Source organism: Pipistrellus kuhlii, unplaced genomic scaffold (genome assembly GCF_014108245.1).
Source record: "Pipistrellus kuhlii isolate mPipKuh1 unplaced genomic scaffold, mPipKuh1.p scaffold_m20_p_2, whole genome shotgun sequence".
NCBI classification, from domain to species: Eukaryota; Metazoa; Chordata; class Mammalia; order Chiroptera; family Vespertilionidae; genus Pipistrellus; species Pipistrellus kuhlii.
In genome coordinates this window covers 53,633,591-53,650,207 of record NW_023425515.1, presented here as the reverse complement: position 1 = coordinate 53,650,207, position 16,617 = coordinate 53,633,591, and the positions used below count along the sequence as shown (strand labels likewise).

General features: G+C 39.9%; 1 protein-coding gene across 1 annotated transcript in view; it reads right to left on the bottom strand.

Moving 5' to 3' along the window:
- CD80 (CD80 molecule) overlaps positions 1-16,617 on the bottom strand; it is a 50,096-nt gene that overhangs the window by 17,867 nt on the left and 15,612 nt on the right. Inside the window, exons 3-6 of the mRNA XM_036447466.2 lie at positions 15,179-15,502; positions 7,263-7,544; positions 3,454-3,561; positions 2,147-2,262 (exon numbers count right to left, since the gene is read on the bottom strand). Of these exons, the coding sequence (XP_036303359.1) occupies positions 2,186-2,262; positions 3,454-3,561; positions 7,263-7,544; positions 15,179-15,502 (791 nt within the window). The 3' untranslated portion in view covers positions 2,147-2,185. The remainder of the gene's footprint in view (positions 1-2,146; positions 2,263-3,453; positions 3,562-7,262; positions 7,545-15,178; positions 15,503-16,617) is intronic.

Below are 16,617 nucleotides of genomic sequence, written 5' to 3'. Positions count from 1 at the left end.
CTGTACACTGCTTGAATAGGGCGGGGTCTCGGGGTGGCGCACACAATCTTTGGTTCCCTGTCAGTCTTGCCTTAGAAAAGTCCTGTTCGTGGAGAGTTTTGGAATATTGGTTGCAGGCGCGCACGCACCTCTTTGGTAAAGGCGCAGACAAGCTTTGGATTCCTGCAAGTCCCTCCTTAGAGAAAGCCAGCCTCTGGGAGAGCTTCTGTGCTCAGCCACAGGTAGGGCGGAGTCTCGGGTTGGTGCAGACAAACTTTGTTTTCCCTTCGGCTCCTCCCCAAGTCCCGCAGTAATGGCCTCTGGCTTCACACACCTCCAAGAGATCTTTGCCCACTGCCTGACAGTCTGGCCTCTCCCTGTCTGGGGCCATTTATCAGAGCAATAGGGTAATTCTGTTTTCCTCTCGGACAAGAAAGCCAGCCGCGTTAGCTGTTCGCCCTCTTCGCGCCAGGAGTAAGCCAGTAGCGAACTCAGCCCGGCCTGCCCTCTCTGCATGCAGGGAGTAAACCAGCAGCAATCTCATCTGGCCCTTCCTCTCTGCACCGGGATTAAGCCAGCGCCTTTTCGCGCACACAGTTCTCTGAACCTTCACAGTTCCTGAGGTTCAGCGTGCCTTCTCTCTCCTTCCCAGATGGCAGAGCCTCCTCTCAGCCAGCCGTCTGGCGCTTCAGGGCAATGCCTCCCCTGTTTTTCAGTTCTAAATTCAAATTTGTTATGGTAGGCTGCATTCGGGTGTCTACCCTATGCCGCCATCTTGGTTTCTTTTTCTCTTGTTGCTTTTAATCCTTAGATGTGCGAGAGATAAACACTGTGACACTGAGATTTTTTTTTTGGTTCATTATGACACTTGAGATTTGTTTGTGTTATCATGAATTTCACACCTAAAATGGTAAATATAGTATGCATTTTCATTATTTCTTTACAGTTTTGGTCTTTGGAGCATCAACAAAATTTAGTGTTTTTGAGGCTTTTTGTGTCGGTGGTTTATTTTTATTTTGTATTTGCTTTTGTTGATATTTCTGTAGAATTGAAAATTATCATTATTTTATTATTGAATTTATAGTTGAAGCATATTATATTGTGTAAATAAGGTTCAGTCCCCAGAAATGGCATCGGATGAAGAAATAATCTAACCAAGTGCCTCGAAGAAAAGGAAGATGACGTCTTATATTCAACTCCAGAGTCAGATGATTTTTTTAAATTAAATTCAAAATATCGTGGCATGTGGGGATGGTTTCCATTTTGATGCATGGCAGCTAACTAGTTAAGATTCTCTCTTTCTCTTTAACCTTTAGCATTTTAATTATGACATATCTTGGTGCGGGCCTCTTTGGATTCATCTTGTTAAGGACTCTATGTATTTCCTGGTCTTATAAGTGAACTTCCTTCAAAAAGTTAAGGAAGTTTTCTGTCATTATTTTTTCAAGTAGATTTTCCATTTCTTGTTCCCTCTCTTCTCCTTCCAGCACCCCCATGATGCGAACGTTGGTATGTTTTCAATGATAAAAGAGAATCGTCGATCAGCTGTCTCCTGAATGCCCCCTACTGGGGATTGAGTCCACAACCCGGACACCTGCCCAGACTGGGAATCGAACCATGACCTCCTGGTTCATAGGTCGATGCTCAACCACTGAGCCACACCAACCTGATGAGAAATAATTCTTTATGAAATTTGGCTCTGTGGTTGGATCAGTAGAATGACTCTGTTACTAAAAGGCAGAGAGATCAATGATGGTGCTGCTGAGTTAGTATAGAGTGACTCAAATGACATGAATCTATGTCCATCAGTACTAAGGGAAACATAGAAAACGAGATGATTAGAATAAGGAGTTAGATCCGGAATATTACTTCAAAATGAACTTAGTGTTTTGTATATAATGAAAAAAACATTGAATTGGCTGGCAAGAGAGGAACATTTCAAGATGGCAGAATAGAACAGCAAAGGAGGTTATAAGAAGGAAATTTCAGGGAAAGAAGAGAGAGATACCAGTCATTTGTTTAGAGTAATCTGAAAGAGGTTTTTGAGAAGATGGGGTAATAAGTAGAAGATCTTAAATTTGCTACTGAGAGGAAGAAAACCCTGTGCCTCCTGATGCCCATGATCTCATATGTCCCACTATGGTAGAGAAGAGCTAAAGGGAGCTACCTTCACATTTCCTGTTCAGCCTGATGCTTCTCTAAATCCTTAGACGATAAAGGAGCTTGTTTTCATTTCGATACTCTCCCTATTCCTTCTTCTCTCTCTACATCTTGCAGCAGGTCCTTGAAGATAAACACAAAAAATAATAAAAATAATAATTCAGTTAGGTGAGTTTCCCTTAAAATGCCCATATATTTCAGCAAACCTTCAGATTGGCTAAGAACTGGGGTGATTTCCACCTCCTTCCCAACAGGGGCCATTTGCAATGCTTGGAGACATTTTTGATTGTCACTACTGGGGCAAGGGGTGCTATTGATATGAAGGGAGTATAGCTAGGGATGCTGATAAACGTGCTACAATGCACAGAATAGCATCCTAAAACAAATAATTATTCAGTTCCGAATGTCCATAGTACTGAGGATGGGAAACCTGAACTAGAGGGATAAGACTGGGTAGTCTGTATTAGAAACATCCTTGAGCCACCAGACCTTTCTTATCCTACCCATAAGTTGAGTTGTTCATAACAAAGAATCTCTGGTTTTCTCTGACCTTTGACATTTTTGTGTTGAAGGTTGAGAAAATCAGTAGATTTCTCTCCCCATTTTCCCCCTCAATGTACATTATTTCTCCTCTAAGAAAGGCTGATACTCCTTCATGGCAAACTTGGCCTTAACTCTGGCCTAGCAGTTCATTTAATTAGAGATTAAAGGAAGTATAAATGTAAGGTCAAACTTTTAAACTTTTAGGGGAAAATATCCTAGATGTATCTTTTTTCCTCAACCACTCCTAATCTTCCATCCAAAAATGTATTCTGTAGAATTGAGAATTGGTAAAATCACTCGTGGCTATGTATTATAGTTTCCAAACTCAGTTAGTGCATCTTACCCTTATCCAAGAAAATGATTCCTGTCCCCCAATCTTGTCATTTATGACTTTTCTCAAATTCTGAATCGAAAATTAGAATATCACATTACATCAGAAATGTTTTCATTTAGTTAGCAAGCCTCAGTGTCTCCAAGAAAATATTTTAAAGTTGGGGGGGAGGGGGAATGAAAGGACTAAATTAGACTTTAGTGTCTTGAGGACAGTGACTTCTTATCTCCTTAACTCCATTGCCTGGTAGAGTGCCAGGCACATAGTAGGTGTTCAAGAAATGTCTGTCTAGTGAGTGAACAGAACTTGCTGAGCCATGGAAAGGAGACACTGAAATTTCCATAGACTTTCCCAAAATGAGAATAGCTTAAAATCTCAGAGAGATGCTAAACCGTACTAATAGAGCTTGGCTTACAGGATGATAGTAGGATAGCACTTACTGTTGCACAGCTGCCAATAAAATACTGCAATAACAAAGATCACAAAAATCCCAACTGGGATTAAGATCCAGAGCCAGGACTGATTAAAAGGAAAGGGTGCTGGCTGAGCTGTGGAGGAAAAAAGAATAGTGTTAGTTCTAATGTGTTTCCAATTGCTTGATACCCATTGTATGCCTCTTATTTTGACAGAACTGTAAAGAGTATTTTTCACTTCTTTGCCTGGACAGCTCTCCATTACTCAGCTGATAGCATCTTCTTTGATAACTCACAAATCAGATATATACTTGTGGGCAGCTGATATCCAGATGTCAGATATTGAACGTGAAAAATAAAAGTAAATTTTGAACTTTTGTACTTACTGAATTAAGCTAGCATAAAAGGAACTCTAAGACAATACTTTAAAAGCCACCCTTGTCTTTGTATCTCATTTTTATAGCTGATATTGCTATGTATTACTAATAATCAGTTGATGTTGTGTTCTAGATGTATCTTACTTATCCTTATCCAGCTCTGTTATGCTTGTTCCCTTTCTCTTAGCATCTCTCTTAACACACACACACACACACACACACACACACACACACACACACACACCTCTTAGTCACCAACTAAAGATTTCATTCTGCATTCATTTTCAGATACACAGTTTTCACATACTGCCTAGAGAGTTTCTGGAATGGTAGAAGAGGCTCAGCAAAGAACTGAGAGTGGATGTGGCTTGGTATTATTAATAGGTAGGATCATCCTGGCTATCTGATGCAGAACACAGGGAACAGAGGGAACCCAGGGACACAAGAAAGGATGTAGGTGGGGGATGGGGTGGGTAGAACGGTGTATATGGTGCTGCTCTGTCCCTCCTGCTCAGGAGCAGCTTTTATTTTTCAACCCCTTGGGGCAATAGTTAGCAACAACATCTGGAGAAAGGGCAGGAACACAATGAAAAGGAATATTCATAGCTCATCCTCTTCAGGTTTTTCTGGAGTAGCTTACAATAAATATTAAACACTAACTTATTGTTTCTCATATTTCTGATTACCAAGCTTTGTGGATAAATTTCAAAAATTGAAATGTTTTCCACCTTGGACTTCCATGACACCACATTTTTCTGTTTCTTCTGGTTGTGACTCAATTTTTTTATTTTTATTTTTAAGGTTCTTCTTCCTCTTTTTGTCCTTTAAATTTTATTGTTTCCCCATGGTTCCATTTGTTGTCCCATTCTTTTGCCACTGACCCCAGTCCTCCTGTGTGATCTCATCCACACCCAAAGTTTGAAACAATAAATGATTTCTAAATCTGTATATTATACTAGAGGCCTGATGCACAAAATTTGTGCACAGGGGTGTGGTCCCTCAGCACAGCCTGCACTCTCTCCAATCAGGGACCCCTCAAGGGCATTTGGACATCCCTCTCACAATCTAGGACTGCTGGCTCCTAACTGCTCACCTTCCTGCCTGCCTGATTGCCCCTAACTGCTTCTGCCTGCCAGCCTGATCACCCCCTAACCACACTCCTACCAGCCTGATCAACATCTAACTGCTCCCTTGATGGCCCGATTGCCCCTAATTGCTCTCCCCTGCTGGCCTGGTCACCCCCAAACTGCCCTCCTCTGCCAGCCCAGTCACTTCTAACTGCCTTCCCCTGCAGGCCTGGGTTATGCAGTCAGTCCTTGGTCACACACAAATGCATTATTTGCTTTGACTCTAAGTGATGCCTTCAGTCAACAAGGTTTGAAGTGTTTATACACTAAAGCTCTCTTACCATAGAAATAACACTAGTATCTAGCAAAATGCTTGCGATGTGGTAACTACCTAATGATTGAATAAAGGAATGAATAAACACATACACTTAATCATCTCTTCATTAATCATAGTGAATGTAGACCAAATAGGGCAAAGAACTCATATTTTTGAATTAGACTGAAATAGGATTCTCCTCCTCTTTAGCATGAAGAAAGAATTGAGAAAAGGCCTATTAGGGAAAATATGATAAAGCTGGTTGTCTAATAATATCATCTTTAAATATAGCTCCACCTTTTTATTGAAGGGCTACATTCTATTTCCTATAAATTATCAAACTACCATGCACAGGCCAAGTATGGCCTACCACCTATTTTTAAAAATACAATTTTTGTTGGAACATAGCAATGTTCTTCACTTACGTTTTGTCTATGGTTGCTCTCATTCTATAATAGCAGATTTGAGCTGTTGCAAGAGACCATATGACCTATAAAAATAAAGTATTTTCTATCTGGCCCTTTTCTGAAAAATTTTTCCAACCTCTGACCTAGAATATCATATATACCCATATTTCAAAAGTAAATAATGTCCAAAATAAAATATGACTGAAACTGCTATTACTGATTTGTTATTACTTCCCACCTCAGTCATAATCGAAAATTGATTAAATAATGATAAATTAAGTGAAAAGTAATGCTGAATTAACAGATAATATTTACTATATAATTCAAATTAATTTTTACACATTTTTGAGAATACATAAAGATGACTGAGAGAGAGGATTTTGGACTATAAATAAAATCATCAAAATGTTATATATTTGAACTATTTTTCCCTGGCAAATTTTATCTCATTATCTTATTGAGGAAAATAAAGAATCCATCTCAAGACAGAAAGATCTAGAGTAAATCATTCATTAGAATGAACTATGAGATTATCTAAAATATCTTCTCTACTACAGTTAAGACAAGAGGAACTCGTAAGACACACTATACATTATATACTATACTCTACACTTATATGCCACTGTATAGTAAACTCAGTGTGTTGTTTCTTACTATGGAGCCACAGAACACATTGTTAGGAGTGGGGCTGGGAGGTGAGAAAGAGGCCTGTTGTTTCTCTATATAATCAGGCATACAAGTAAGACATGCATCTCGAGTATCTGGGTTCTCTTGTAACAGCCCATTATGGGTTTGTCATGCATAAATTTATATAAACCCAACCTTTTCCATTTTATATTTTCAGATGATTTCATTTCTTGAGAAAAGAAAATTCTCTAAGTTTACCATTTTTAACGTATCTGGTCATGATATTTGCTCAAAAAAGACGTATTTTTTCAGGCATTGTCCATGGTTGTTTTTATTCATCCTTCGCTAGACTTGGTTCTGAATGAACCCATAGTTCTTTAAACACACTGTCACCCACAAAAGACAATGACTGACGCCATGGGACCAAGGAAAGGCTATGCCCAAAAAGAAACTGCCAAAGACCTGAGGGCAGTTTCTAAGAAGGACAAATGTTAGTGCTTTCAAGCACAACAACATTGTCGTAATAACTTCCTAAGATGACTATTTGATGAATAGCACTTACATGGACTCTAAATTTTAGAATGTTTATTAAAGAAAATAAAATTAGCCGGGACTGGTTTGGCTCAATGGATAGAGCGTCGGCTTGGGGACTGAAGGGTCCCGGGTTCGATTCTGGTCAAGGGCATGTACCTTGGTTGCGGGCATATCCCCGGTGGGGGGTGTGCAAGAGGCAGCTGATCGATGACTCTTTCTCATAGATGTTTCTAACTCTCTATCTCTCTCCCTTCCTCTCTGTACAAAATCAATAAAATATATATATTTTAAAAATCATTAAAAAAAAAAAGAAAAGAAAATTAATCTATTAACATAGTCATACCTTGTACAGTGAGTGACCCTAATATGTCACAATCATGTTTTATTTCATTTTATTTGCTCGTCTAAAATAGAGTCCAAGTCGATATGCACAATTCTAAACTGTATCGGGCTGAGTTATTTTCCTTTTAGATTCTCCACAGTAGAAACTTCCCAGGACGTGACTTACATTTTTGCCAGTTGAAGATCTGTGATACTGTTAAGTTTCCATACTTGACCAGACATGTGAAGTTGTGGTTGTTTGTCACATTGAAGTCCAGTTCACTGCTAATAGTGTAGAGCTCAGTTTGAAGGTCTTGGAAAACTGTTGTGCTGATGGCATTTAATTCTTTTCCCTTTTCCAACCAGGAGAGGTGAGGCTTTGGAAAACCTCCAGAGGTTGAACAAATTATTCTTTTGATGTTTGTAGCTGGGTTTCCAAGCTCAGTTATATTTGGGACATGAAAGTCAGCTAAAGAAAGAACAAGCATATAAGTATATACCATTATATCTCTGTGTGTGTGTGTGTGTGTGTGTGTGTGTGTGTGTGTGTGATATTTTTTATTTTTTCCCTTTGGGAGTTGTTATCCTATATAATAAAAGGCTAATATGGTAATAGACCAAACAGCTGAATAACCGAACAACCAGTTGCTATGACATGCACTGACCACCAGGAGGCATGTGTGGATCTTGGCGGGTGTTGGTCGTGATGGGATGGTGGAGCAGGTGAGCAGGGAAACCAGACCAAGGTGGGGTGCCAGTTGCTGTCATTATGGCAAGCCTCTGGTGGTTACTGAAAATTCTTTGCTCCTACATGCCATGGTCCTGCCTGCCACTTACCCCTGCTGCTGGCACTGGCCCCAATTGCTCAGTACTGTCAGCAGGTCAGCAGGTGCGAGCAGTGGCTGCAAGCCCCGACTGCCCCTGAGGGCTTCTCCATCTCCCCCTGCTCCTGAGGGGCAATTGGGGCAACAGCCGCTGCTTGTACCCACTGACGGTGCCAGTCCTGTTTGCACCCGCTGCTGGCAACGGTCCCAATCGCTCTGCATTATCAGCAGGTGTGAGTGGGGTCTTTGCTGTCAGCACCTGAGAGCAGTGGCAGTGGGAGCAGGACTGCCAGCAGACAGGGGACGGGGGCAGCAGTGGGAGGCGTTGGGCGGGGGTACAGAGGATGAGCTAAGACCAGCCCCTGTGCCCTCTGCAGCCTTGCAGCCCACAGTTCCTTTCAAGGTGCAGGAATTCATGCACTGGGCCCACAGTATTTTTAATAAAGTATCTAGTTTTAATAAGAATCCAAAAATTATATATAATTTACAACTTCAAAATTTTTCATCACTTTTAAAAAAAACTTTTATCATTATTATTATTATTATTTATTATTTATCATCATCATCATCATCATCATCATCATCATTATTATTATTTTAATCCTCACCCCAGGATATTTTTCCATTGATTTATAGGGAGAATGGAAGAGAGAGGGAAAGACAGAGAAACATCAACATGAGAGAAACACATCAATTGATTGCCTCTGACCAGGACCAGGACCCAAGGAGCCTGCAACCAAGGTATGTGCCCTTGCCCAGAATCGAACCTAGGACCCTTTGGTTCACAGGTTGATGCTCTTCATCACTTATGATAGAGGTAGGAAGGCAGTTATGAGAGAAAAGAGAAGTAGCTTCATGTGAAGAAATATTGACACATTTGTAAGAAATGAAGAGAAAAATAACACGCAACATTTATTGAGCTTTTAATGCTTGTTAGGTCTGGACTTTTCCTCATTTTTGTCTTTACAACAACCTGAGAAGTAGATTGTAGACAAAAAATAAATAAAATCAAATATTGCTAATTTCATATTGTTTAATCTAATATAATTTTTCATCCTATATAATAAAAGCCTAATATGCAAAATGTCCAGTTGTCTGGTCATCTGTTCAACCAATCAAAGTGTAATATGCTAATCATGCTAAGGCCACTCAACCACTCACTATGACATGCACTGACCACCAGAGGGCAGACACTCTAACAGTAGGTTAGCTTGTTGCTAGGGTCTGGCAGATTAAGACTGAGCGAGACAGGCCAGACATGCCCTTGAGCTCTCCCTTAGTCCCTCCCTAGCTGGCCAACCCCCCTCATCCCTCCCTGGCCTCAACTGTGCACCAGTGGGGTCCCTTGACTCGCTCACAATCTGGGACCCCTCGGGGTATGTTGGAGAGCCAGTTTTTGGCCTGATCCCACAGGCATAAAAGGTTAATATGCAAATCGACTGAATGGTGGAACAATTGATTGTTATGACATGCACTGATCACCAGGGGGCAGATGCTCAACGCAGGAGCTGTCCCCTGGTGGTCAGTGCACTTCCTCACAAGGGGAGTAACACTCAGCCAGAAGCTGGGCTCATGGATGGCGAGACCAGCGGCCGTAGTGGGAGCCTCTCCTGCCTCTGCTGCTGAGCTAAGGATGTCCTACTGATGGCTTAGTCAGTTGGACATCCCCCCAGGGTTCCTGGACTCTGAGAGGGTACAGGCTGGGCTAAGGGACCTCCCCTTGAGTGCACAAATTTTGTGCACCGGGCCTCTAGTTTTATAAATAATGAAGTTGTGGTCTAATCATAGACAGTAAGTGACAGAACTAGTATTTGAATCCAAGTTTTTCAGGTACCAGAGCCTTCCCTTTCCTTGTCTTTTTTTCTTGTATTTTGTTTCCTTTCCTCTCATCCTGATTTTTAAAGTCACAAAGTGGCTCTCTTTTATTTGTCTGTGAACACCTATGAATCCATCAGCCAACTCGAGAACCAGCACCCTGATGGTAACTTATGTAAATATTCTTGTGTAGTCTCAGCTGTCCTGTCTCCTTCCCACACCTGAGGTAACTACTTTCTTAGAGTTTGTTTAGCACTCTCTTTTTTTTTTTTTTTTCAAAAGTAGTCTTTTAATCAGGTATTCCTCTGACCAAATTGTACACTAGTAAGCCTGTGCTATTGAACCTTAGCCTTCACTAACCCTCTTGCAATTCTGAAATGCCTTAATAGGACAGAGAGGCCTTCCCAGCATTCCCCCAAGAGATGGGAGGCACTCCTGCATTTGTACAGTTGAGCCCCAATAAGATACTAAAGTGCATAGAAATCAATGTGTCTCTCTCACATCAGTGTTTTTCTCTCTCTGTGTGTTTCTCCCCCTCCCTTCCACTCTCTAATCAATGGAAAAAATATTCTCAGGTGAGGATTAACCAAAATAAATAAGTAAATAAATGAATGAATGAATGAATAAAATAAAAAAGTAACTAAAGAATATACAAATCAAAGCACAGTGGAATGACTGCGGAAAACACAGAAGAAAGCTCTCCTCACCTCTTGTTCATTTATTATTAGACTTAAAGAATTTCTACTGCCGAGCCGTCATTTCTCAGTGGGTGAGCAGAACCTATGAACCAGGAGGTCACAGTTCAATTCTGGTCTGGGCACATGCCTGGGTTGCAGGCTTGATTCCCAATAAAGGGCATATAGGAGGCAGCGATCAATGATTCTGTCTCATTATTGTTATTTCTATATCTCTCTTCTCTTCCTTTCCTATCTAAAATCAATTAAAAAATATAAACATTTCTACTTTTCAGCATGAATGTGGGGAATCAATCTCCCTATATTCCATAGTTTTATTTTCAGAATTCTGAGTCCCAAAGAGATTCAATGATGGCAATGTGATAATCAAGAGCAGTTTTTAAACCCAGTTTTGCCTTTTAACCTTGGACCAATCACTTAACCACTTTCAGCCTTAGCTTGCTCAACTGTGAGATGCAGGTAATAATTACTATCTTGCAGGATTGAAGAAATTAAATGACATCATTAAGATAAATTACATAGCACAAAGCCTGACACAAGAGAAAGTCAGTTAGTAGACTGATTTATGTGCATCTTAAATTTGCCCTCTCTCAGATGAGTCTCCTCATTTACATCAGGTTGTCAGGTGAAAGTTCTAGGGCTGCCTGGTAGCACTGTGAATAATAAGAGAAAGGGCAAGTGATCATGAGTGCTTATAGTTGCCAAGAAAAGAAAAAATTTGGATTTGGCTAGAAGTGAAGTCACCTCTCTTTTTTGAATTAACCTTGTTTCTAAATTAAGTCTGACATTTTCCTGAGCCATTTTTAATTGATATTAATATTTCCTACCCTTGTAATGTATCCTATAAGATCAAATCCTTGCACTAGTAGCTGACATTAAGAATATTTCTTTTTACCAAAGAGATTAAAGAAGAAATTAGAAACATCCTGGAAATGAATGACAATGAAAACACAGCAATCCAAAACCTATGGAATACAGTGCAAACAGTCTTTAGGGGGAAGTTCATAGCATTACATAGCATTTAGGGGGAAGTTCATAGCATTACTACCTCAAAAAAGAAGAAAAGCTGGTAGCAAATTATTTACCTCTACAACTTAAAAAATTAGAAAGAAAGCAACAAGAAAGGCACAGAGTGAGCAGAAGTAAGGAGATAATAAAGATCAGAGCAGAAATAAATGACATAGAGACCAGAAAAAAAAAAAAAGAGAGAAAAAAAAAAGATCAGTGAAACCAAGAGCTGGCTCTTTGAAAGGATAAACAAGATGATGATGGACACAAAACTCTGGGGAGGGAGGGGATGTGTGGGAGGGAGGGAGGGGGGCAAAAAAGAAATCAATAAAATATATATTAAAAAAAAAAAAAAAAGATGATGAAACTCTAGCCAGTCTCACCAAGAAGCAGAGAGGACCCAAATAAACGAAATCAGAAATGAAAGAGAAAAAATAACAACAGACCCCACAGAAATATAAAGGATTGTAAAAAAAAAAAAAAAAATACTTTGAGCAACTCTATTCCAACAAATTAAACAACGTAGAGGAAATTGACATATTCCTAGAAAAATACAATCTTCCAAAACTCAACCAAGAAGAATAAAAAAAAATCTCAACAGAGTGATAACTAAGGAGGAAATTGAAGCAGTCATCTAAAAACTTCCAGCAAATGAAAGCCCAGGGTCAGATGGCTTCACAGGGGAGTTTTACCAAACATTCAAAGAATAACTGAAACCTCTCCTTCTTATATTATTTTAAAAGAATTCAAGAGGAAGGCACACTTCCAAACTCTTTCTATGAAGCCAGCATTACCGTAATTCCAAAGGAAAAGAATTACAAGCCAATATCCCTGATGAGCATAGATGCAAAAATCCTCAACAAAATTCTAGCAAATTGGATCAAGCATGGCATTAGAAAGTTGATACATCATGACCAAGTGAGATTTTTTCCAGGGATGCAAGGCTGGTATGAAATCCACAAATCAATAAACATGATACATCACATAAACAAATTGAGAGACAAAAATCACATAATTATATCAATTGATGCAAAAAAGGCATTTGACAAAATCCAACACCCTTTTCTGATAAAAACTCTCAATAATGTGGGAATAGAGGAATCATACTTCAACATAATAAAAGACTTATATGACAAACTTACAGCCAACATCATACTCAGTGGGCAAAAACTAAACTCATTTCCTCTAATAATGGGATCAAGACAGGGATGCCCACTTTCACCACTCCTGTTCTATATAGTACTGGAAGTGCTAGCCATAGTAATTAGATAAGAAGAAGAAATAAAAGGCATCCAAATTAAAAAAAAAAAAAAAAGTAAAACTGTCCTTATTTGCAGATGACATGATACTATACATAGAAAACCCCAAAGACTCCATCAAAAAAACTACTAGACCTAATAAATCAATTCAGCAATGTAACAGGATACAAAATTAACACCCAGAAATCTATGGCCTTTTTATACACTAATAATGAACTGACAGAAAGTGAAACTAAAAAAAAAACCCCATTTACTATTGTACAAAAAAAAAATAAATAAATAAAATAAGATACCTAGGAATAAACTTAACTAAGGAAATAAAAGACCTGTACTCTGAAAACTACAGGACAATGAGTAAAGAGATGGAGGAAGAGATAAACAAAAGTGAACATATCATGTTCATGGATTGGTAGAATCAACATCATTAAAATGTCCATACCACCCAAAGCAATCAATGCAACCCCATTAAAATACCAATGGCATACTTCAAAGACCAACCAACTGAGCCACCCAGCCTGGGCCATTATCTTTTTTGTTGTTTATTTTCTTTTTGTATGTTTTCAATTACACATGACATTCAATATTATATTAGTTCAGGTGAGACATCCATATAATTAGTAAGTGATTCCCCTCAATAAATCTAAAGCCCACCTGGCACCATACATAATTATTATAATACTAGAGGCCCGGTGCAGAAAATTCATGCACTGGAGGGGGGCTCCCTCATCCTGGCCTGCTCCATCTCACAGTCCAGGAACTGTTAGGAGCAGGAGGTAACCCAGCAATCAGGGGAAAGCAATGCCCTATCATACCTCTGCTGCTGCCACTGCTGGCAGTACAAGCCTCATCTGGCACTGGTTACCTGAGCCTCAGGTGGCCCTGGGCAGCTGGTCAGCCAACATTTAAGGCTTGCCTGCACCTCAGGCTGTCCCTGGGTGGCTGAGGGAACTGGAGGACTCTAGAGGCAGGCGTGGAGGGGCTGGGCCTTCATAGGGGCAGACCTGGTTTTGCCAAGCGCCTGACACCCCAGCAGGCTGAGGGGCCTGGACACAGCCATCTTGTGGCTGTGGGCTCTGCCATCTTTGAGGGAAAAGAAGTCAATTAGCATATTCCCTCCTTATTGGCCCTGGGTGCTGCCATCTTTGTGATGGTGTGAGGGTCAATTAGCATATTACCTGTTTATTAGATAGGATTATCTTTTATTTTTATTTATTTATTTATTTATTTTTTAAAATATATTTTATTGATTTTTTACAGAGAGGAAGGGAGAGAGATAGAGAGCTAGAAACTTCGATAACCAGGGATGTGCCCGCAACCAACGTACATGCCCTTGACCGGAATTGAACCTGGGACCTTTCAGTCTGCAGACCGATGCTCTACCACTGAGCCAAACTGGTTTCGGCTATCTTTTATTTTTAAATATATTTTATTGATTTTTTTACAGTGAAGAAAGGAGGAAGATAGTTAGAAACATTGATGGAGAAACATTGATCAGCTGCCTCCTGCACACCCCCTACTGGGGATGTGCCCACAACAAAGGTACATTCCCTTGACTGGAATTCAACCTGGGACCTTTCAGTCTGAAGGCCGATGCTCTATCCACTGAGCCAAACCGGTTAGGGCAGGATTATCTTTTATTAAGAGGTTTGGTTCCCATTAAAACCTCAACCATCCAGAAAGAAAAAGAAATGTGTTTGCAAGTTAAGTGTGAGGACACGGCCCAGGTTGTCTTTCTCAAGGCTACCTCAGTGTCCTCCAGTATTATCACCTGTGAGCCCAAGCTCCTTTCTACCCAAGATAAGAAATGTCTACCCTTCATGGTAGATATATAAATAGGGCTTTGATTCATGAATTAATTTTCTTTCCTGTGGCAGGTATAAATTATGCTTTCAGTTCTCTAACATCTAACTTTGTAGGGATGACTGCTAGATAAGAGCTTCAAATGCACAATCTATAATAATAAAAGCCAATATGCTAATTAGACCGGATAGCCAAACCACCTTCCAGATGAAGCCAGGGCTGCAAGGGCCAAGACCCTTGCATGAATTTCATTCATTGGGCCTCTAGTACATATAACAATAGTACGCTAGTCATCGTTACAGACATTCAAATAGTACTTGGAAAATATTTATGCCTCAATTGCTCTTATACCTCTCAACATACTTTCACACAAATATATTACCAGATCAAGAGCAGTTAGTAGTATAGTTACATCAAATTAAACATGTCCCCTAATGACTCAGAAAGCATTTGGGTCAATCTAGTGCCCCAGGATGATGGTCACAAACTCAAATTGTCCAAGTGCAAGAAATGCACACTATCAGGTATTTCCAGGACATAATGAGAAACCAATTGGGGCTTACTGTAGAGATTCACTTAACCCTAAGGAATAAAATGAGACACATCCCTCTTGGAGAAAATTTTAACCTAATTCAACAGAAGTATATCTCAAAGGGCATGAAGCGCCTGCAGGCTTAGAGTAAATCAGAAAATTTCACTGACCTGTGACCGATAACATCACCTTAGTCAAGTGTGCCAACTTGTAAGTTCCCTTTTTTTCAGGCTTCTGAATGACACAGGAGTACAGGCCCTCGTCTGACGGACGCAGACCCAGGATCATAATGAAAGGGTTGCTGATGATGTTCACTGTGGTGCGGTTCTTGTACGCGGGCCACGATTTCTCCTTTCCGGATATGACACTCAGAACCATATCATTATTTTTTTGCCAATAGATACGAACTCTTATCAGTTCATCCGTGGAGATGTTGTAACCACAGGATAGTTTCATCATATCATTCACCGGCTTGGTCACGTGGGTGATGATGCCTAAGAAGAGGCAAATAGAACAAGATTTTTATATGTTTAGTAAACATAGATTCCTGCACAAGCAGGAATTCAGAGTTGGCAGTAATAATGTTATATCTCGTGGCTAAGCATATTCAAACACTTCATTTTGACTTTTTTGGTTCCCAATGCTGTTTTTTCCTTTATTTTAAAAATTGACCCCATCCAGCTTGCCCCCTGCCCCAGGACCTCACTGCCCCATAAAATTGACCAAAGTAAGTATTTTTTTAAAAAAATATATTTTATTAAAAAGGCAAAAGATTTATGCGATCTGAAGAGAAACCAGAGTATTAAAATATATATATATATATATATATATATATATATATATATATATATATATATAAAATTGATTTTCACAGAGAGGAAGAGAGAAGGATAGAGAGTCAGAAACATTGATGAGAGAGAATCATCAATCAGCTGCCTCTTGCACACTCCCTACTGGGGATGTGCCCGTAACCAAGGTACATGCCCTTGACCGGAATCAAACCTGGGACCTTTCAGTCTGCAGGCTGCCGCTCACTGAGCCAAACCGATTTCGGGCATAGTAAGTATTTTTAAGAGCACAGTTCATTAGGGTTAAGTATATTCACGTTGTTGTAAAACAGATCTCCAGGACTTCTTCATCTTGCAAATCTGAAACTTTGTACCCTCCTCCCACCCCCCACATAGAATTGGAATCATGCAGTATTTGGTGTGTGTTGTTGTTTTTTAAAATGTATTTTTATTGATTTCATAGAGGAAAATAGAGGGAGAGATAGAGGCATAGATGAGGGAGACCCACCAATTTCTGCCTCCTGCATGCCCAGCACTGGGGATCAAGCTTGCCATTCGGACATGTGCCCTGATCAGGAATTGAACCTGGATCTCTTGGTCCATGGGGCCAGGCTCAATCTGCTGAGCCACTCCAGCAGGGCTTTCTTTTCTTTCTTCCTTTCTTTCTTTGTTTCTTTCTTTGTTTCTTTCTTTGTTTCTTTCTTTGTTTCTTTCTTTGTTTCTTTGTTTGTTTCTTTGTTTGTTTGTTTGTTTGTTTCTTTCTTTCTCTCTCTCTCTCTCTCTCTCTCTCTCTCTCTCTCTCTTTCCCTTTCTCTCTCTCT